General features: G+C 48.5%; 3 protein-coding genes across 13 annotated transcripts in view; 1 reads left to right on the top strand and 2 right to left on the bottom strand.

Moving 5' to 3' along the window:
• Positions 1-92: 92 nt before the first annotated feature.
• On the bottom strand, positions 93-7,593 carry MUTYH (mutY DNA glycosylase). 10 transcript variants are annotated; one of them, XM_023535019.1, is made up of 16 exons: positions 7,285-7,593; positions 4,192-4,312; positions 3,482-3,630; positions 3,353-3,392; positions 3,161-3,234; positions 2,987-3,028; positions 2,833-2,904; positions 2,640-2,753; positions 2,456-2,553; positions 2,229-2,373; positions 2,085-2,148; positions 1,712-1,903; positions 1,471-1,607; positions 1,236-1,385; positions 999-1,042; positions 93-354 (listed from the first exon to the last, which is right to left on the bottom strand). In XM_023535019.1, the coding sequence occupies exons 1-16, from the start codon at positions 7,555-7,557 to the stop codon at positions 108-110; spliced, it is 1,962 nt and encodes a 653-aa protein (XP_023390787.1). In that variant the 5' UTR covers positions 7,558-7,593; the 3' UTR covers positions 93-107. The 10 variants fall into 10 exon arrangements, with proteins under 10 accessions (XP_023390787.1, XP_023390786.1, XP_023390785.1 ...); XM_023535018.1 differs by having other exon boundaries at positions 3,482-3,633; XM_023535017.1 differs by having other exon boundaries at positions 3,482-3,672.
• TOE1 (target of EGR1, exonuclease) lies at positions 7,472-11,063 on the top strand. Of its 2 annotated transcripts, none has more exons than XM_011367583.2 (8): positions 7,472-7,607; positions 8,364-8,506; positions 8,592-8,632; positions 8,800-8,896; positions 9,024-9,182; positions 9,449-9,708; positions 9,906-10,062; positions 10,144-11,063. In XM_011367583.2, exons 1-8 carry the CDS (start codon positions 7,556-7,558, stop codon positions 10,762-10,764), a joined length of 1,530 nt encoding a protein of 509 aa, XP_011365885.1. In that variant the 5' UTR covers positions 7,472-7,555; the 3' UTR covers positions 10,765-11,063. The 2 variants fall into 2 exon arrangements, with proteins under 2 accessions (XP_011365885.1, XP_023390793.1); XM_023535025.1 differs by lacking the exon at positions 7,472-7,607 and adding an exon at positions 7,909-7,997.
• Positions 10,974-19,942, bottom strand: part of TESK2 (testis-specific kinase 2) — a 107,357-nt gene continuing 98,388 nt past the window's right edge. Inside the window, exons 6-11 of the mRNA XM_011367582.2 lie at positions 14,658-14,740; positions 14,351-14,435; positions 14,018-14,101; positions 13,715-13,801; positions 12,954-13,071; positions 10,974-12,639 (exon numbers count right to left, since the gene is read on the bottom strand). Of these exons, the coding sequence (XP_011365884.1) occupies positions 11,927-12,639; positions 12,954-13,071; positions 13,715-13,801; positions 14,018-14,101; positions 14,351-14,435; positions 14,658-14,740 (1,170 nt within the window). The 3' untranslated portion in view covers positions 10,974-11,926. The remainder of the gene's footprint in view (positions 12,640-12,953; positions 13,072-13,714; positions 13,802-14,017; positions 14,102-14,350; positions 14,436-14,657; positions 14,741-19,942) is intronic.

Genomic DNA, 19,942 nt, shown 5'->3' on the forward strand with positions numbered 1-19,942 from the left:
GAAGGACACATCGTTCTGGACAAAGCACCCCTATCTGCCCAGGGCTGGCTGAGAGTTCAGCCAGTGGAAGTTGGGATCAAGCAGGGCATTACCACTTTCTGGGTCCCTCAGAGGTAAGGAGGAAGGGGGCTAGAGAGAGAGTGGAAAATCTCCAAAGCAACTGCAAAAATAAGCACTTTATTAAACAACAGGATTCTCAAGGAGTGGGGGCTTCCAGAGGCATCACTGGGCTGCACTGTCAAACCTAGGTGCATCGGTGCGGGTGTGGGGCTGAAAGAAACTATCCAGGACTTGCTGGCCTGGGCTGAGCTGCTTCTGGCTGGACGGAGTAGACACTCGGGATCTTTTGGAACTCTGTGCAGAAGCCGATCAAGGCACTTAGTAGGGCAGCAAAGAATCCTATCCTACCCCTCCCCCCACCTCACTGGTCTAGCTAAGTCTTATAGCCTGAATGTTATAAGGCTTCCAACCTATCTCCAGATTTGCCTCTTTAATCAACTCTCTAAAAGGCAGGCTGAGATAATCTTCCTTAAATGTAAATCTGACCCCTCTCTCCACCTAAAATGCTTCAGTGGCCTTGTGTTCACCACGGCCCTGACTAGCCTGAGTTAGGCCTGGAAGAACATCCTTATTACTGATTCTCTTCCCAAATTGAGAGAATATGACTTATTTCTAGGACCTAGATTACCAGCTGTTTCTTCCAAGCAGCCTTTCTTGATCCTTGCCTCCCAGACAGAACTGAGCGCTCTCTACTTTACATCCTACAAAATCTAGTACGAACATTTCACACACCTGTGACACTGTCTCCATCATTTGCTCTTTTCTCCCCTTTCCACCTGGACCCCAGACTATCAGGTCTCCAGGTCAAGAACTATTCCTCTAGCCCCAGTGAAACCTGGAGTGGACAATGTTTACCCAAATATGTGTTACTTAACTCACTGAAAACCTGTGGATTCAGGCTTAGGGACAGATGGCTGGGTGGGGGCCAGGGAACTCACCTTGCAGGTCCCTGGCTGTTGGTCCTCATACACACGGAACACCTAGTGAAGAAGAGAGGGGTAGAGTGCAGGGCTGGCATCTTCCCCCAAGAGCCAGAGCCCTGTGTTCTGTCTTCAATTTCATGACTCAGCACTTTTGTTTAAAATGTTTTTTTTTCTGTTTACATACTAATAAGTTCATGCAGAACATATAGGAAACACAAAAAAAATACAGTAAGACAACAAAGGTAGTACCTTTTTCATGGCAGTGGAGACAGCTGCAGTGCGAAACTCCTCCCGGGTCAGCCAGCGAGCTCCAGGCGGTGTAATGGTCACTGGGGTCTGCCCTCCCAGGGCCAGACCGTACACGTGGTATGTGAGCTTGATGTGGGAGAAAGTGTGGACCACCTGGAAGGAGGGCCAAGGGGCTGAAACAGGCCTGTGGATATGGCTGAAAAAGCCATCCCTCTTGGCTCCTCCACTGCTTACTCACCTGCCCGAGATGCTGGAGGCGGGTGGCTGGGAGGGGCCCAGCCCAACTCTGCAGTTCCTGCAGCAGGGCCTTGCGCTGATGCTGCCCTGAGGGCTCCACAGTCACGGATGGGAACTCCCATAGTCCTGCCAGCAGACCTGAGACAGAGAGCAGCCAGGTATAGGTTAGGCCTTAGCTGCTGACTCTTCCATTTCTCCCCTTTAGCTCATGCTACTGCCCTCTACTCCCAAGATCCAGGTACCTGAGTCGGGCCTCTGCACCAGCAGAATTTGGGTGTCCCCAAGAGCCCTGGACTGCTCTAGAACACAGATGGCAGAACATTCCACCCTGGGGGGCCTGCGGCTGGCCTTTCTGGGAAAGTTGGCCACACCCAGGGTTTGGTCCCATGGCTCTGTAGGAGGCGCGCAAAGCTGGCACTGTCCATTGTTGGAAGCTAGGAAGAGAGATCCCCAAGCCCCACTCAGGCCAGGTGGGCTTAGGTGCCAAGCACAGAGAGTAGGCCTTGGCCCAGCTCTGCAGAATCTTACTCATTTTGTAGGATGAACTGGAATGAGGCTTCCACAGGCAGTTCCTTGACAGTGCAGAGAAGGGCTGGGGTTAGGGCTGGCACTCACCACATTCCTCCACATCAGGACTGCCTGGCAGGCTCCGTGAGGCTTGGAGCTGCTCCCACTCCACCTGAGAGGCATAGGGTGGGATGTCATGGGGCAGGGTTTACTCCCTAGTACCCTTGCCTGCCTCTACCCCAGATGGCTCACCCTCTGGTATGCCCGGCACAAGTTCTGCACAGGGCACTGGCTGCAGAGCGGGCGCTGTGGGGTGCACACTGTGGCCCCAAGTTCCATGGCTGCTTGGTTAAAGTCCCCTGGCCGGATTGGGTCTACCAGCTGCTGGGCTAGGCTCCTACAAGAAGGGAACATTGCTGTGAGCCAAAAGCCCTTTGGAAGCCCCCTTCCCAATATCCCACATTACTCCAATATCCTACCAGAGCTGCTGGGAGACAAGGGAGCTGTTGGGATCAGCACCAATGGCTCGGACACGGCAAAGCATCCGTACCACATTCCCGTCCACCACACCGGTTACCTGGCACAGAGAAGTCCACGAGTCAGCCTGGTCTAGAAGGAAGAAAGGTGAGCACACAAAAAGTAGAGGGTGGGCTATTGGCTCACCTGGCCAAACACAATGGAAGCAATGGCTCCGGCTGTGTACCGCCCTACACCAGGCAGGAGCTGCTGCAAGGACTCTGCTGTACGTGGCACATGGCCCTCTAGCTCCTCTACTACCTGAGTGGGTGGGAAGTCAAGGTTAAGAGACACCCAAGTCCCTCCTCAGAGGCTCCAACCCTCCCTGTCACCCGCTCACCTTCCGGGCTCCCTCCTGTAGCCGCCGGCCTCGAGAGTAGTAACCCAGGCCAGCCCAGAGCTGATTCACCTCCTGTTTGTGAGGTCAGAGGTCAGAGAGATCAGCGGTCAGTCCTCTGTTGTCCCCATTCCCCTTACCTTTGCGTGGCTCTCACCTCCAGGGAAGCACTGGCCAGATCCTGCAGTGTTGGCCACTTCTACACCCAGAAGGCAGGCAAAAAGAGATAAGGGTGAGGGCGGTGGAAGAAGCCTTCTTTACCCCTACCCCATAGGACAGGTTCTCATCTGGGGTCTGGCCCATGACCCTCCCCTTCTTTCCCTGTAGTCACCTGCATCCATCGGGTATAATAGTCGATCACCGTGGCAACCTGGGTCTGCTGCAGCATGACCTCTGAGACCCACACTGGGGAAGAGGGGTTGGCATGAGGGCACTGCTGACCTGCCTTGATCCTAGTCCACAGCCCCTGACCCCAGACTTAAAGGCATCCAAGAAAAGCAGCTCTGCTCTCCGATGTACTCACCAGCATATGCCCGTCTGTCCAGGTCTCCCTCACCCTCTGCCTGCCAATACAATCCCAGATGGGGAGTTAGTGTAGAGGGGACTGGGTACCAGCCTCCCACCTCGCTATTCTTGTACCTCGCTTGCCTACCAGCCTTCTCCACGGTAGGTCTCGCTTCTCTCGGTCATACCAGCTCAGCAGGCTCTCCCGGAAGACTGTGACCTCAGCTTCATCTCTGAATAGATGGTACGAGGAGACAGGGGCCTGCAATACCACCTTCTTCTGCCGCCTGGAGAGGCCTGCTGGGGCCTCAGGAAACTCAGGAATTGTCCCTGCATAGGCTGTGCACCAGGGACCTGGGGCACTGCAGCCTAGCTGCAGTCTGCTCCCACTTAAGGCTTCCCCCACCCCCAACCCTTTGCTTAAGCTTTGCACCTATTGTCAGACCAGAGTTCTCTAGCTGAGTGTACCCTTGGCCAAGTTTCTAGCCTTAATTTTCCCAGGGTGGTACTGCTGGCTCCTCTGTCTTTGGATCATAATAAAAATCCAACATTTTTAGCCAAGCATAATGTATACCTGTGCAGGGCTTTCCCGTTTACAAAATACTTTCAGGCTGATAAACTCATTTGATCCCATGAAAGCCACATGAGGAAGGCAATGCACAGACTACTGCTCTATGTCACTGCTAAGAAAACAGCCATTCAATTATCCCAAAGTCACACGTGAATGTCAGAATTAGATCCTTAATTAGTCCCTTAATGCCTTGATATACACCCTGCTCCCTTCCTAGCTTGAATCTGCCCTGTTTCATGGTCAATGAAACCAGCCCCTGAGTCTTTGACTAGAACCAAGCTCCTCACCATCAGGTGCAGAAGGCTTGGCCTGGTTGCTGCTGAGGTTATGTCTCTCCCTTCCCTCCTGGCTGGATGCCTTCTTCCTATGACGACTTCCCACAGCTGCTCGTGGCTTTTTCATGATGGCCTAGAACACAAAGGCCCAAAGTAGTCAGCCACAATGAGGCTGAATCGTGGGGCCCTGCAAGGGGTAAAGCCACCTCCCTCCCTATACCATTCACATAGTGTCTAGCTTTTCTCAAGGGCTCCTCAGATGCTCATACATTTGCTCCTGACTGGCTGTGGCACTGAGGTATGACTGGTAGGGCTGAACTTCTCCAAGTGACCTCAGAGGGACCAGCATTAGTATAGCCCTAGAGACACTCACAAAATAGGAGGCCAGGGCTAGGCTGGGTGAAGGACCAAAGCTTCCTGTGAGGGAGCACCTGTGTATCCCTGATGCTTATTGTGACTATGTGTGTGAACAGGGGTTCTTCATATGTGTCTAGGAGCATGGGAGAGGTAGGCAGTTTATTTACTTCGAGATATAGCATATTTACAGAAAAATGACCTTTAACAATCATCTAGTCCAGACCTTCATTCTATAGAAAGGAGAAACCAAGGATCAGAGAGGGGGAAAGATTTGCCTGAGAGTAGATGGTAAGCCAGGGGGAAAGAGAGATGAACTATTTTTATTCTTAATCTTTTCCTATCTAGAAAATCATAGCTAGGTGGCAATTAGCAATGAGAAAATGCATCTGGTTGATCTTCACTGCTCCCTTACTGTACTTCTGGCTACTTTTCCTCTAATAGCTGAATGTAGCTAACAGTGAGTGCTTACTAAATGTCAGATCTTGTGCTAAGTGCTTTACCAGATTTCTCACTCAATCTAATAGGCAAATAAGCAATTTGCCTATTAGAATAGACAAAGTGCTTAATCTCTATATAAGCCTCAGTTTCCTTATAACTAAAATGGAGGTAATTTACCTAGCATTACCTCCATTTTAGTTATAAGGAAACTGAGGCTTGTACAGAGATTAAGCACTTTGTCTATTCTAATCAAGGTCTGCCTCCAGAGCCTGCATTCTTGCACTCTTGCGCTCTGCTATACTGCAGTCCCTGCTGAACCTCTGGTTCAAACACTTCCCTCAAATTTTTGACTTCATCACCTCATTTTCATGAAAAGAGCTTGCTTCCTCTTTCACAGAAAAAATGTACAAACTTACTTCCATCTGCACTCTTCTCCTCTCCTACATTATATGAAAGAATGGTCCCTCCTAAATTGTCTGAGCTCAGGGTCCTGCTCCTTCAATGCCCTCAATAAGACCCACCCCCTTCTCCCCTTCATAACCAAACTTCCTTCACCTAACTCACTTCCATAATTCATTCTACAACCCATTTGCCATAAAGTAAAGCAATCTTTTAAGACATGATCATGTCATTTTTTTATTTAAAGCTTTCCATAGCTTTTCATTAATTCACCGAACAAATATTTATGAATGCCTACTATGTGTCAAGCAGTTTTAAATACTTGAAATACTTCACTAAATGAAATATCAAAAGTTCCTGCCCTTAGAGTTTATATTCTAATAGGGGCAGACAATAAACAATACACATAAGTAAATTACATAGGATATTGGGTGATAAATACTAGCATAAAGAGGAAAAGTAGAGCAGATGAAGGGGATAAGAAATGGCAAAGGGGTGGAATGCTGCAATTTTAAAGAATGCAGTCAAGGTAGGCCTTAAAGTGATATTTGACATGTGCCTTAAAGCAGTAGAAGAAATGAGCTATGTGGATACCTGTGGGAAAGGCATCCTAAGAAGGAGCCCCTAAGGATGGTGCCTGGTATGTTTGTGGAATAAGGAAACCTGTGTGGTTAGAATGGAATGAGGGGGTAATAGGAAATAAGGTCAGAGAGGTAGAGAAGGTGGGGGGCACAGGATCACAAAGTACCTTGTAGGCTACTGGAGGACTTTGGCTGTCACACCCATTGCTCTTGGAATAGAAGCCAGTCAGTCCTCTTATTAAAGCCTTGTAGGCTCCGCTCCAGAGGCCCATCTGCCTCATCCCCTGAATCGCTGTGCTCAGCCATGTTAACCTGAAATACACGCTTCAATCCCCAAGTGTCTGACCATCTTGAGGTCTCACCCAATCCATTTCCTCTGCTTGGACAGCTCTTCTCTTATGCTTTACCTAATATCTAATTCTGCAGGTCTTGATTTAAATGTCCAAATCAGCTCCCCTAGTCCTACTTTCTTGTGTAGTTCTCCATTGTTGCTTTTATACCAATTGCAATTTCACATTTATTTGTGATTCTTTGATCACTGTCCACTTCCCCAACTTGACTGTAAAACTCCATGAGAGCAAAGGTTGGGTCTCTTTCGTTGACAGTTGTGTCCCCTGAGCTGAGCACAGTGCTAAGTAAATTGTATATAATAAATACTTCTTAAATTAATTAATGGAACGAGGGAGATTTCCTGTTTTTAGAATGGGAGAAATCCAAACAATTCTGAATAATGATTTAAAAAAAAGACTCAGTTGAGAGCCAAGTTGAAGATGAACTACAAACTGAATAACCAAGAAGAAAGGGTTGAGAGTCCTTGGTGGGCTGCGAGGATGGGAACAGGTACTCTTGGGAAAGGACTGGTCTCTTGGTAAGGCGACCTCTCACTCTCACGGTAGCAGGAGTCATGTCCAATCACCGCCTAGGGTCAAACTGTATCTCCTACTTGCTTACAATTTGTCCCTTTTTCTTCGTCTCTACTGCCGGAGTCTTAATTCAAGTCTTTATTATCACCTGTGTGGATTATTTCAAAAGCTTCCCTACTAGTGAGCGGGTGCCTCTAACTCCTCCGCAGCCTCGTCTTTTGTCCCCTTCCCCGCCTCTTTCACTTCCTGGAACGCCGTGAACTTCATCTTCCCAAGAAACTTACCCATTCCCAGAAAATGCTTCCCCACCACCTCCCTCCTCTCTTTACCCACCTCCTATGCGTGCTTTAAGCTTAGCTCCGGCGGTACCACCTCCTCTGGGGACCTCCACCCCATCCCGGAGCCGTACTGATGACAGCGCAAAGCCCAGCCCCACGTTCCCACCCTGTAGTACGCGAAGAAATTACCTCCCACGCCGTGTCCCGCGACAACGCTTCCCAAGGGGCGTGGCTCCGGCCAATCGGGGCCGGGAGTCGGACAGCAACAGCCAATAGGCTCCCAACGCGCTTGGTACTGAGTCCTCGGTGCCAAACCCGGGAGGTCTGAACGGAAATCCGGCCCGTCACCAACTCCGGAGGCGAGGGCCGGCCCCCACCCCCGACTGCAATAGTAGGGCTAGGAGACGAAGCGGACGTCCTGCGTACCCACAGACTACTCAGGCGAGGAACGCGCGGTGTCATGGCTGCCGACAGTGACGATGGCGCAGCCTCAGCACCGGTGGGCTCTGATGGTGAGTGGCTTTTCAGGGGCCGCCTTAAAAGCCTGTGCTCTCCGGGAGAGGGGAAGGCCTCGGGCTCATAGTTCTAGAAATGGACCTCAAGTTTCAGAGGACTAGCTTCTTCCTTCTGAGCCAGCCACGAGGAGACTACAAGTTCCAGTGTGCACCGCGACTCCAGCTGCAAAAGCCTGGAGTGTTGGGAACATAGTGTAGATGGGGCCTGTCGGGAGATGTAGTCTGGAGCTCGTTAAGTGGGGCAGGTTGGGAGTTGTGGTCCAAAGGAAGTGGGACGTTCTGGGAGCTCTGGGCATTTATCAGGCTCTGGGGCATACAGGCTACTGCCGCTTGTGGCTGCTAGGGCCCCATGGGAACGGTAGTATGTAGCCTGTTGGGAAATTAAAGGTGCTGAACTCCTGAACCAGTGCCAAATAGTTTCTACAAGACATGGTGGGGCGGGGGGGGACCTCACAGATCATCTAGTTCAACCGTCCTCTTCCACGGATTGTGATGCTGAGGGATAGATGATTTCCCTAAGTCTCAGGCCACTGAAAGAGCCAGGCTCACTCTCCCTAAATGCAAGGCACTGTTCACTCCTATGTGTAGAGCACGCCTAACACAAAGGACTGAGGGGAAAGCTGCCATTTCTTGCCTTGATTGAAAGTGCCCCTACCTCCACCCATACCCCCAAACCATGCCCTAGTTAGCTTACGTATCTGTTCCCCTAGGCCCTGCCTGAGCATTAACATCCATCCTCCTCCTTGCCCCCAGGTGGCGTCAGCAAAAGCCCAAAATCTGGGGAGGAGTTAGTAGTCCAGGTTCCTGTGGTGGATGTGCAAAGTGACAACTTCAAGGAGATGTGGCCATCCCTTCTGTTAGCCATAAAGACAGCTAGCTTCGTGGCTGTGGACACGGTGAGGATTGGAGAATGGGGAGGGCAGTTGGTTGTGAAAGGGCTGATGCTGGGGACCTAACTCAACTCCGTTTACCCACCCACAGGAACTGAGTGGGCTTGGGGACAGGAAGAGTTTGCTGAACCAGTAAGTATAAGCTTTGATCTCTTTAGCTCCAACCCGGACAGGGGGCCGGGATCGGGGGAAGTGTGGTGGGCAGACCTGAACCCTGGAGTGAAGGTCACAGGCCTGGGTGGTTTAGGTCCTTAATGAGGCTAACTCCCAGCCACAGCCACCCCAAACCCAACCCCAAGGTGCGTCGAGGAACGTTACAAGGCCGTGTGTCATGCTGCCAGGACCCGTTCTGTCCTCTCCCTGGGCCTCGCCTGCTTCAAGCAGCAGCCAGACAAGGTATGGGCTGATCTTAACCCCATCCCATGTCTGTGGCTGGGGGAGAGGAGGGTTGAGATCCTGGGGAACATAAGGTATGAGGTTTTCTCTCACAGGTTTTATGTAACAGACCATTTTTCTCTCCTAGGGTGAACATTCATACCTGGCCCAGGTGTTCAATCTGACCCTTCTGTGCATGGAAGAGTATGTCATAGAACCAAAGTCTGTGCAGTTCCTGGTACAGCATGGCTTCAATTTCAACCGGCAGTATGCCCAGGGTATCCCATATCACAAAGGCAATGACAAGGTTGGCCTCCAGCCTTGAGACTGCCCCTTCTGTGACTTCATTTCTTCCTACCCTAGGCTGGGTGCACTGGGAAGGTCTGCTTCTTTGGGAGTATGGGGAATCACTAGTGACAGGGCTGGGGAAACAAGACTGATACATGGGTGAATAGAACTGGGTTAGGCAGGGAGGGAGAGCTATCCAGGTGAGGGAGTTTGGGTTAAATATCCTGTAAAAGAGGCTCCCTAGGGGACTCTGCCCTTCCTGATGACCCCTTTCTTTCTACTCAGGGTGATGAGAGCCAGAGTCAATCAGTGAGGACACTGTTCCTGGAGCTAATCCGGGCCCGCCGGCCCCTGATACTGCACAATGGTCTCATAGACTTGGTATTTCTATACCAGAATTTCTATGCACACCTGCCTGAGAGCTTGGGAACTTTCACTGCTGACCTGTGTGAAATGTTCCCAGCCGGCATATATGACACCAAATATGCTGCTGAGTTTCATGCCCGCTTTGTGGCCTCCTACCTAGAATATGCCTTCCGGAAATGGTGAGGGACTGGTTAAGGGGAAGGGATGGGGCCTGGTGTAAACCTATTTTATTCATTTAAGATATTTATTGGGCACCTGCCATGTGCCAGGCACTGTTTTAGGTGCTGAAGATTCAGCAGTGAACAAAACAGACAAAAACTCCTATTCTCATGGAGCTTATATGCTAGTGAACCAATACCCTCTTATGCTATTGCAGTGAGCGGGAAAATGGGAAGCAGCGGGTAGCTGGCAGCCCACACCTAATCTTGGAGTTCTGCAGCTATCCTTCTAGCATGAGGCCCCATATTGACTACCGCTGCTGTTTACCCCCTGCAACTCACCGTCATTCCACCAGTGTCTGTGACAACTTTTCGGTGAGAGCACTTACCCATTTCCTGGGGGAGGGGAGGTTCTGATGCCTAGAAACCCTCTGTAAGCCTCTTTCCTACCTCTAGGCCTATGGTTGGTGCCCCCTGGGATCACAGTGTCCTCGGTCCCATGATATTGACCTTATCATTGACACTGATGAGGCTGCCATGGAGGATAAGCGGCGACGGCGACGGCGGAGAGAAAAACGGCGGAGGGCTCTATTGGGCCTGTCTGGGAAACAGACCTCTGAGAAAACTGAGGATGAGCCTCCCATGAAGCAGGTCTGTGGGGATGGCCTCAAGGCTAAGGAAATTGAACAGGAGGTGGCTGAGGATGAGAACAGCAACCAGGCTGGCTCTGAGCAAGGTCACAAAAATGACTTGGAGATGGGACTTAAAGCAACGAGGCCTGAAACAGCCGACATGGCTACCTTAGAAACACCAAGGAGTCAAGCCAGTTCTAACCCAGTGCCTGGGAATGGACTGCATCGGGCTGGTTTTGATGCCTTTATGACAGGCTACGTGATGGCCTATGTGGGAGTGAGCCAAGGACCCCAGCCCTGTAGCCCTGGACCCTGGCTGCCTGAATGCCACAACAAGGTATACCTGAGTGGCAAAGCTGTACCCCTCACAGTGGCCAAGAGCCAGTTCTCCCGTTCCTCCAAAGCCCATAACCAGAAGATGAAGTTGGCTTGGGGCAGCAGCTGACCCAACTTCTACCTAGTACCCAGAGCCCAGAAGAGAGAGAAGCTGATGGTGAGACAGGGGTCTGGGTCACTAGCTTGTGAATGTCCTACTCTCAACTACTACAGAGTTGGGGAGGGGAGGCTCCTGACAGATACTGCTGCATTGCTCCTGGATCTTCTCCTTTACCCCAGAGGCTGAGAAACAAAGGGACAAGTAAGAAGGCTGACCAGCACCTGTAACACCGACTTTATTTTTAGATCTGGAAGTGTCTTGGGAAAGTTTTACCAAAAAAATCAACAGAAACAAGTTATGAAAATATTTGACCAGCTTCATCTTTGGTTATTTCTTATTGCGGCTCTGTAAAGACAGACTGTTCTGGTAGCTCCAGCCATAGCAGGAAGAGAAGAAAATCAGTCCATATATAAACCATTTAACCAATTGGGTGTATCCCATGTTGACAAATACATATAGCAGGCCCTAAGGCCTACAAAACCAGCCCCACTCCCAACCACAAGGTTGAAAGTCTTATAGGGCAGAACATTAAGACTCCTTCATAAATATGAAAATAGATTAATTAACTGGAAAGGATCTTACTTTGAATAGATTAGCTAAGAGCCATGACCACCACGCTGCCTTGCCCTCCCCTTGCATAGAAATGTAGTGACGTGGTCTGACCGTGCAGTAAGTGCAAACAGCAATTATTCAAGTCTTAGACATACTGGCAAGAAGCACCCCAGTTTTTAGGTCTGAGAAATAGTCATGCCCTTTACAACCTTCTGGTCAGCTCCAGGTTCCATACGGTAGCTTATATGCCCTGGGAAAAGGCAAGAGACAGACCTGGGGTGGGAGAAGAACCTGGGGTAATAGCTGCCTGCCAGCCCAGACTAGAACTAGGAATCCTCTAGTTCTGTCTGCGGAAGTGCATTGTAGGGTCAGGTGGGAACCAGAGCTCCTTGCTGGATTTTAGAGGCTTGGTATCAGCTGTTGGCCCTAACAAGGAAGGCCTCTGCTGCTTTCCCTCTCATACATAGCCACTGAGCACTGGGAGCCCCAAAGTTGAGCCTGGCTTGGCCTAGCCGGCCTGCTCTGTAGACCCCAGGGAAGAGTCTAGGCTAAGTACCAAGGGGACCTTGTGGTTTCAGCTCAAGGTCCATCCCGAAGGTGAGGCAGGGATTAACCCCTCTCACCCATCCTGCTCTCCCTGGGTTTTCAGGCATATGCCTGAGACAGAGAAGGGGACTGGAGCCAAGCCTTCTTCTTCTACCTCCATTTCCTCAGAGGCACCTGCAAGGCATGGACTGGCTCCCTGAGGCCTGGGTCCAAAACCATTTTCTTCCTGGGAATTAGAGCAGTCCATGGCCTCATGGGCTGGAACAGCTGGTAGGGCAGATGCTCGGAATGGTGGGATCTCTCTTACTCTATACTTGAGACTACTGAGGCGTGGTAGGGGCCCATCAGATAGTGATTCTTCTCGGCCCACAAATGGACAGGCCTCTTGATGCAAGAACTCTGGTGAACCAGGCAAAGAACGCCATCGGCGAGCAGGTGGGGCCAGGGGTTCCTGCCAATCAGCCACAGGCAAAGTTCCAGGCCCTGGTGCATCCAGGTCAAATACCAGGGAGATGACAGACTTGCTGGGCAGGTCAAAGAACTTGATCTTGCCACCCTTGAGGTCCTGGCGAGCACTGAAAGGGTTGATTTTGGGTGTGCGGGCAGCACCACCTCGTGGCCGATAGTAAGGGTCCAAGACATTCACTGTACGTGGGGGCTTACTGGAGAATATGTCTGACTGGCTTCGAGACAGCCAGATAGTACGTCTTGGGCGTGGGGACTTGGGAGGGATCTTGTCATCTAGTGAGCTCAGTCGTTTCACACCAGGTCCTTTCTCCAAGAGTCCTGAAGAATAGCACAAGTCAGAGTTACTTTCACTAGTCATAACAAATAGAAGCGACACTTTGTACCACAGAGTGTTTTCATTTTGGAAAGCAAAGCAGGTACTGTTGTCTCATTTCACTGAGAAAACAGACTCAGAGAAGGCAGGACTATATACCAAGTCACAGTTCTTAAGACTCTAGTACTTCTCCCATCATCTCCTACCCTTCCACATTTTTTTTGGACATGGGATCCTATAATCACAGCCCTAGAAGAGAAGACCCCACATCCTAATTTCCTCCCTTGGGGTCAGAGTAGACACTGGTCTAATCTCTTACCCTTGGCTGTGGGCTGCAGCTTCCTGTCCTTCTCCAGCTCTTCCTCCTGTAGGCGGCTCAGAATTTCCTCCAGGGTCTTCCCAATCTCCACAAAGGATGGGCGCAGTTTGGGGTCCATCTGTAGTCATCCACACCAGCCGTTAGCCCTGCCCTCCTATGCTCCACCCCAAGGATGGCATTTGAGTCCTTCTGACATCTTTTAAGACTCAGATGTGCAGCTAAGAGAGCTTTTCTGAAGACCAGAGACCATGAGGGTGATTCCCAGAGCTAAGGTCAGGGAAGATGCTTCCCCTATCTTAGTACGCTTTCTGTGTGTCATTCCCTTTTTTGGCACAGAACCCTCCGAAAGGGTATGCTCACATTGGTTTTCTTTCTAGAATTCTGTTGCTAATGTGTTTCTTGGAGCTACCTAGACAAAGCTCAACTACTTGGTCATAACGAGTAGGTCCAGCCCCAGAGCTGGAGGCTAACAAGAGCCTTTCCCATGGACGTTAGACCAGCTGGATCCATAGTCCAACTAAAACTTGACCAGAGCTCCATCAACATCCAAGATAAGGGGTGATGGGTCTACCCTGCAGTCTGAAGATTAGATATTACAAAGCGGTTTTCCTTTCCTTGGTCCAGGGTTCTAGAGAATCTGACAGGCCCAGAGGAGAAGACATGGGCATTCATCAGTGAAAATAAGGCCCCCTAATTAATTAGCAGCCTCTCCCTACAATCTCAACCAGACCAAAGCCGGGGAAGCAGGGGAAGATACTCACGTTACAGCAGTTGAAGGTGAGCTGCAAAAAGTCTGGGGGACAGTCACCCACCATGTGCTGGAAAGCGTCATAGTCCAGCCCGAAGTTCTATTGATGGGTATGGTGGGGAGGGAACAGGGGACATGGGTAGAGAGGTCATTAATCCCTTCATCTATCCTAGCCTGCTCAGAGAGGCTGAGAACTGCCCCTGAGAAATAGCCATACAGACTAAGTTCCACCAACTCCACCCCAAAAACAAAACAGTTCCACATCCTCGAAAGCAGCCCCATCCCAGTGGCACTGATCCCCATGCCTGCAGCTCACCTCTGTGCGGGGAAGATAGTCCGGATCAGCCTGGATTCGGGCGATGATCTCACAGAGGATGATACCGTAAGAGAACACATCCGCCTGGTTGGAAGTGAGACCTCAGTTTCCCTCTCAATGGGGTGAAAAGTAGGGTTTCTGCCCCTCATATCCACCAGCCCAGGCCTGGGCCCTACTGCCCATATTTCATTCAATTCATCACCATGTACCAGCCCTGCCCTTGGTGGGAAGGACGTAGATAGATCCTCACCCTGAACATTAAGGGTGATCTTGGACACTTTCTGCTAAAGGTAGATTCTAAGGAGAACCAGGTCTTGGGGTCCCCAGACTCACCTTCTCATTGTAGGGCTCATCTCGGAGAACCTCAGGTGCCATCCAGAAGGGTGAGCCCACCACAGCCAGCTTCTCACACCCCATGCTGTGGGGTGAGATTATACGGAAAATGAGCTTGCCACTGGCTGATGCAATAGGATATCTGAATACTGGGAATTCTTCCCTAAGGATGGGCACAGACTAGGATTGACCAAATTTAGGGAGCTGAGGTTGAGCTGTGACCAAGTCCTGGCCTCTGGGGAGGAAGCTGGAGTTTTCTTTTTGCCTCAGTCCCTTCTATAACCCCAGCACCCATTAGGTTACTCACCTAACATCAGGGATCTTCTCGGCAAGGCCAAAGTCAGCTATGACAGCAGAGTAACCATTCTCATCCCTCTTTATCAGGCAGTTCTAGGGTTCCCAAAGAAGAAGACAGTGTGGCTCAGAAGTAGGGGCCAGCCAACCATAAAATTACTGCCATCCTTCCCTGCCACAGGGTACCCTGCTCCTTGATGAAACCATACTCTTAGGCTGACCCGAGTGGTCAGTCTTGGGGGGCTCTGACAGTCACGTGAGATTAGTTAGGCCTGGATTTTGGGTGGTTACCCTAGGATTATCATGCCCCAAACACAAATATTTATCTTTGTTTTCTATGCACTAGGCATGGTACCTCAATGAACAGAAACCCTTATTCTCTTGGAGCTAACAATCTAGTGGAGGAAGACAGACTATCAGGCCCCTGGCCTCCCTTCCTCTTTTCCTCAGGATGCAGAGACCAAAGGCCAAGCCAGGCCAGACCTTGCCAAGTAATATAAGCGTTGGACAAGCACCCAAGCCTACACCAACTTTCACTCTAACAGGATCATAACCAACCTCCTCTTTGGTATTAAAAGTCTATGATCTGGCTCTAACCAATCTGCCTACCTCCCCAGCCACTCCCCTCTGTCTCTGGTGCCCTTATGCACACATCTGCATCCACTGTCACAGACATGCTTGGCTTGTAAAGCCTGAATAGGCCCTTCAAGCTTTTGCCTTTGCTTATACTGTTCCCTTCCACTTGGAATGCTCTCCCAATTCTCCTCTTCACCTCAGAAAATTTTATGTGTTTTAAGGCAAGCTACCTTTCCAGCCCTGTCCTCTCCAGCTCTCACCTTTCTCTCTCATCTCAGCTCCTTTAAGTTCTACTCTATGCCACTTCCTCTTACAGTCTACCAGGCTGTCAGCTCTTCAGGAGCAAGTTCTGGTTCCTCGCAGTATTCATTTCATGAAAGAGGCTCAAGTCATGCTCACTGAACAAATGTCTCCAGAGAAAGGATAAACCCAAACAACTCATAAATAAACACAAAGCAGCAATGAGCTCTCCCCACACAGCTGCATTCAAAATAGCCCTACATCATGCTGGCTCAGGAGGTACCTTACTCTACCCACCTTCCTCCAGAGGCAGCAGAGACTAGGGATGCTTGCAAGGCTCACAGGGACATTTCTGGCGCTATCTGACCCAAACCAGCCCTCCTTCCTCATCAGCCTTGGCATCCAACTGCCAAGGCATTGCCAAGTCACTTCCTGCTCACTCCACATTAGGTACAAATCGGTCCCTTACTTTCACCTTGATGTGATCACAACATTCTTTCCCCAAACTGGAAGAAGCCTGTAATTTCATTGCATCCTCTCCTACCTTGGATCCCACATAGACATGCACCATCTCTGGCTTTCAAGGAAGACTGACTTTGTGCTTCTCCTGGAGTTAGTTCTCCCATCAGTCCTGCTGGCTCAGCATCCCCCAGCATCTTGACTTTGAATGTCTTTGAGAATATGAGCCCTAGGCCAGTTTGACTATTAGATAACTGAAGCCCAGGCTATAGGGCACTGTCCTATGAGGCAGTAGCAGCTCAGATATGTCGGCTATTTTTCTCCCCTCTCTTCTTATTTCACTAACAATTTCTGTCTCCAAGGCTCAGTCTAAAGTCCTATTTACTATTTGCTTTGTAGCCCTCAGAAACAAACAACCTTGTTAAATTCAGATTGTAAATTCAGCAAGTGAGGAAAAGAACATGGCCACAGTACACTGCCTTGTCAAAGTTGTTCACTTTCTGCCCCATCTTCACATTCATGGAAACCTGTTCACTCACTGCAAACCATCCATTTGAGAGTAAGTGACTCCACAGTAGCTTCTCTGAGTGGCTGAGAAATGGCTAAAGCAGGGATAATCAGGACCCCACAACATGGGGCAAGGTTATCTCTGCCTCTGGTCTGGAGTGTGACCATTTCCCCTCTTTAAGCTTCTCCATAGCCAATAGCTGGGCATTGGAGCCAAAAAACAAAGATAGGATACTAAAAACCCAAAGAGCCAAACTTTAGGAGTCTGTATCAAAGGTGATAAGAAAAATGGGAGAAACGCTGACCAGGATTAGCTCTATTGGGTTGTCCAACAAACTCCTGAGCCTGTCCTTAAGAGGGCCTCAGCTAGTGAGGTTTTCCTTATCTCCCACTCATTCCTCACTGGCTTCTGCTGGAAGTATTCTCACACAGGATCCCAATGAGTTCCATAGTATTAAGCTCAAGAGACAAAATTTGTCCTTTTATTACTTGACCTTTCTGCTGTTGACATTGCTGATTACTTCTGTCAGCGTTTTTACATATCATTCAGGAATCATACAGTACTTGAGCATGCAGAAAATAAGTAGTTGTGCTCCTAGAGCTAACAGATAGCTATCAGAGGCTCGTCAGAGGCTACTCCCGTTCCTTTTTTATTCTTCTCTCCTGGCTTCTAAGACTCTACAGTTCTGGATTTCCTTTTCTACCCTTGGTTACTCTACAGACTTCCATGCAGGCTGTTCTTCTCATTCTATGAGGATGATGCTCTCAGGGTTCTATCTTGGGCCTACAACTCTTGTGTGCTTTTGTGGCAACTAATCCATATTTCTTTTCTAATTACCACCTCTGTGCTGATGATTTCCAAGTGTATATCCCCAGCCCCGACCTTGATCCTCAAGCTGCAGATTTGTACATTCTATTTCTGGACATTTCCTCCTGGATTACTCATACTGAACTCCATACATGCAAACCTGAACATATCTTATTCTCCCCAAAGTTAAAAATCTAGCTGTATTTTTATGTCAGCTGGTACCCAGTTTGCTAAGCTAGAAACCTGGGATTTAGTCTAGATTTTTAACTCTGACTCCAACTAATTTTAGCTTCTAAGCATTTTTCAAATCAGTCCCTCCTCTGCATCCCCACTACTATTGCCCTAGTTCAGGTCCTCATCATTCCTCCTGATTATTGCAATACTGTTCTAACTGGTCTCTGTGGCTTGGGCCAGGCTTGATCTCCAGAATCCACTTTCCTCATTCCTGCCTGCATGATCTTCATAAAATGAAAATCTAACTGTGTTACTCCTCTATTTAAAAGCCAGAGCAATGACATATTGTATGATTCCATTTATATGAAACATCCAGAATAAGAAATCCATAGAAACTGAAAATAGATTAGTGGTTGCCAAGGGCTGATAAGAGAGGGAACAAGATATGGAGTTTTTGTTTTGGGATGAGGAAAATTAGATAGTAGTGATGGTTGAATATATGAAAAACCACTGAAATATATACTTTGAAAGGGTGAATTTTATGTGCAAGTATATTTCAAAAAAGCTGTTACTTTAAAAAAGCTAACAATGGTTTTTCATTTCCTATCTACAAGATAAAATCCAAGCTAGATATAATATGATCAGACTCCTTTCTTTTCAACTCGTATCCCTTATCACTCCAACATCACAGTCTCCACGTCATACTATTTGTGCCTCTGTGCCTTTGTTTATGCAGTTCCCTTTGTCTGGTCTGGTCTGGAATATTACCATCCTCCCCCCCCCCCCCCACACACACACAATATTTAATAAGTAGAATTCAATTTTCAAGCTTGGGCACCATCTCTTCCAAGAAGCCTTCTCCATACCCTCAGGTTGGGTTAAATATCCTTTTCTCAAAGCATCCTATGCATTCTCTCTCTAACCTTAGCATTTGCCATATTATAATGAAAGTGTCCGTTTCTACAGGCCCCTCCTATAGCTACAGACTGTAAGCTACAGACTATAAGCTTTAGGAAAGCAGGGATACCTTAAGAAGGAGGTGGCCTAAAGCATATTTCCTATCTCTTTGGGTAAGGAAAAAATTGCATACTCTGTGTGGCACCTTAGAAATTATAAAACACTTTTCACAAACAAGATCCCAATAGTTCTTCAAAATGACATTGTCAGGTGGGCAGATCTGAGATTTTTACATTTAAAATGAGAAAAGTGAAGGTTACTACTATAAGTGGTAAAAACCCAGGTCTCCTGATTCTAAAGTGTTCCTTCCTGATGATTTTGGCCTCTCAAGAAGAACAAACTGAAAAGCTTTCTACTGGAGACAGCAAGGCCATGGCAGAAGCAATGTAGTTTTAAGATAGCAGCAGTAACCGAGGCCCATGGAGAAGGCAGCACTGTTTGTGTAGGCAATACAATAAGATGCCTTCATTTGGCATGCTAGCCCCTACCTCCAATGTAGTTAATCCAAGGGCATCTAGTGTAATGATTGCACTTCTCACTCAATTTGGATATTGCCCCAGTACAGACTACAAAATATGAAGCTCAGACCACTGTGGGGTTCTGAAGAAGCCAGACCAATTTTCAGGCTGTTTGGGATGCAAGGTCCATTGCATAGAGGATGAAAATGCTTTATTCAAAAGTATCCTTGCCTAGAGTAAGCAGAAGACATAAGAGAGGCCCAGTCAGACTTCCCTAAGGCAAGAGGTGACCTTTTCAAGTTCAAAAAGAAGCTTAGGCACTGCTGCTGCCTGGCTCCTATTCCTCTTTGTTCTCACGCATACTACATATTTGCCTCTTCAAGGGCAGGGAAGGATCCCATTCATCTTTGTATCTCTAACGTATCACAGACACACAGAGAGAGCTAGCAAAAGTTTGTTATATGAAACTTTGGACGGATGACTGAAGCAACTGGGCTCCTTTCAAAAGTATATGTCAAAAGCATACACTAATCATATATTCGACTCTCCATAGTGGGGACTGAGCTGACAAGAGATTCAAAGAAGTGGCCATGAATGCATTTCTGGAAGCCAACACAAATCTTTCAGAACTGAGCCAGAGTAGACACTTGGGAGCACTTCCTGAGGTCTCCTAGAACAACTGCACAGTCAATACTGGCACTACATGAAACCACCACAGCACAGGAAGATCACAGACTGAAATGCCCTCCTAAATGCCCAGAGACTAAGTCTCTTAGAAGATTATCTGGTTTGCTATAATGTGTCCCCATCCCTTGCCCTCCATCTCATCATGTGATCCCATATCTTTACCACAGCTCTTGTGTAATAATCTCTTCACAAATCTGTCTCCTCAACTAGACTAAAAGCCCATGAATGGTACAGATAGGGTTCTAGTAATTTCTGTGTCCTCAATACTATATTCTCTATTAGCACAGTATAAATGGTACCTAAAAGCTACTGATGATTCTCATTATAAAAAACAACTATTGTGATACTTTATTATAACATCCCTAGGAAACTAATACAGCATTATTTTCAAAACGTCTATTAATTTAAAATGTCAGAATGCTATTGAACTGT

The sequence above is a fragment of the Pteropus vampyrus genome, unplaced genomic scaffold (assembly GCF_000151845.1).
Source record: "Pteropus vampyrus isolate Shadow unplaced genomic scaffold, Pvam_2.0 Scaffold135, whole genome shotgun sequence".
Taxonomy (NCBI): domain Eukaryota; kingdom Metazoa; phylum Chordata; class Mammalia; order Chiroptera; family Pteropodidae; genus Pteropus; species Pteropus vampyrus.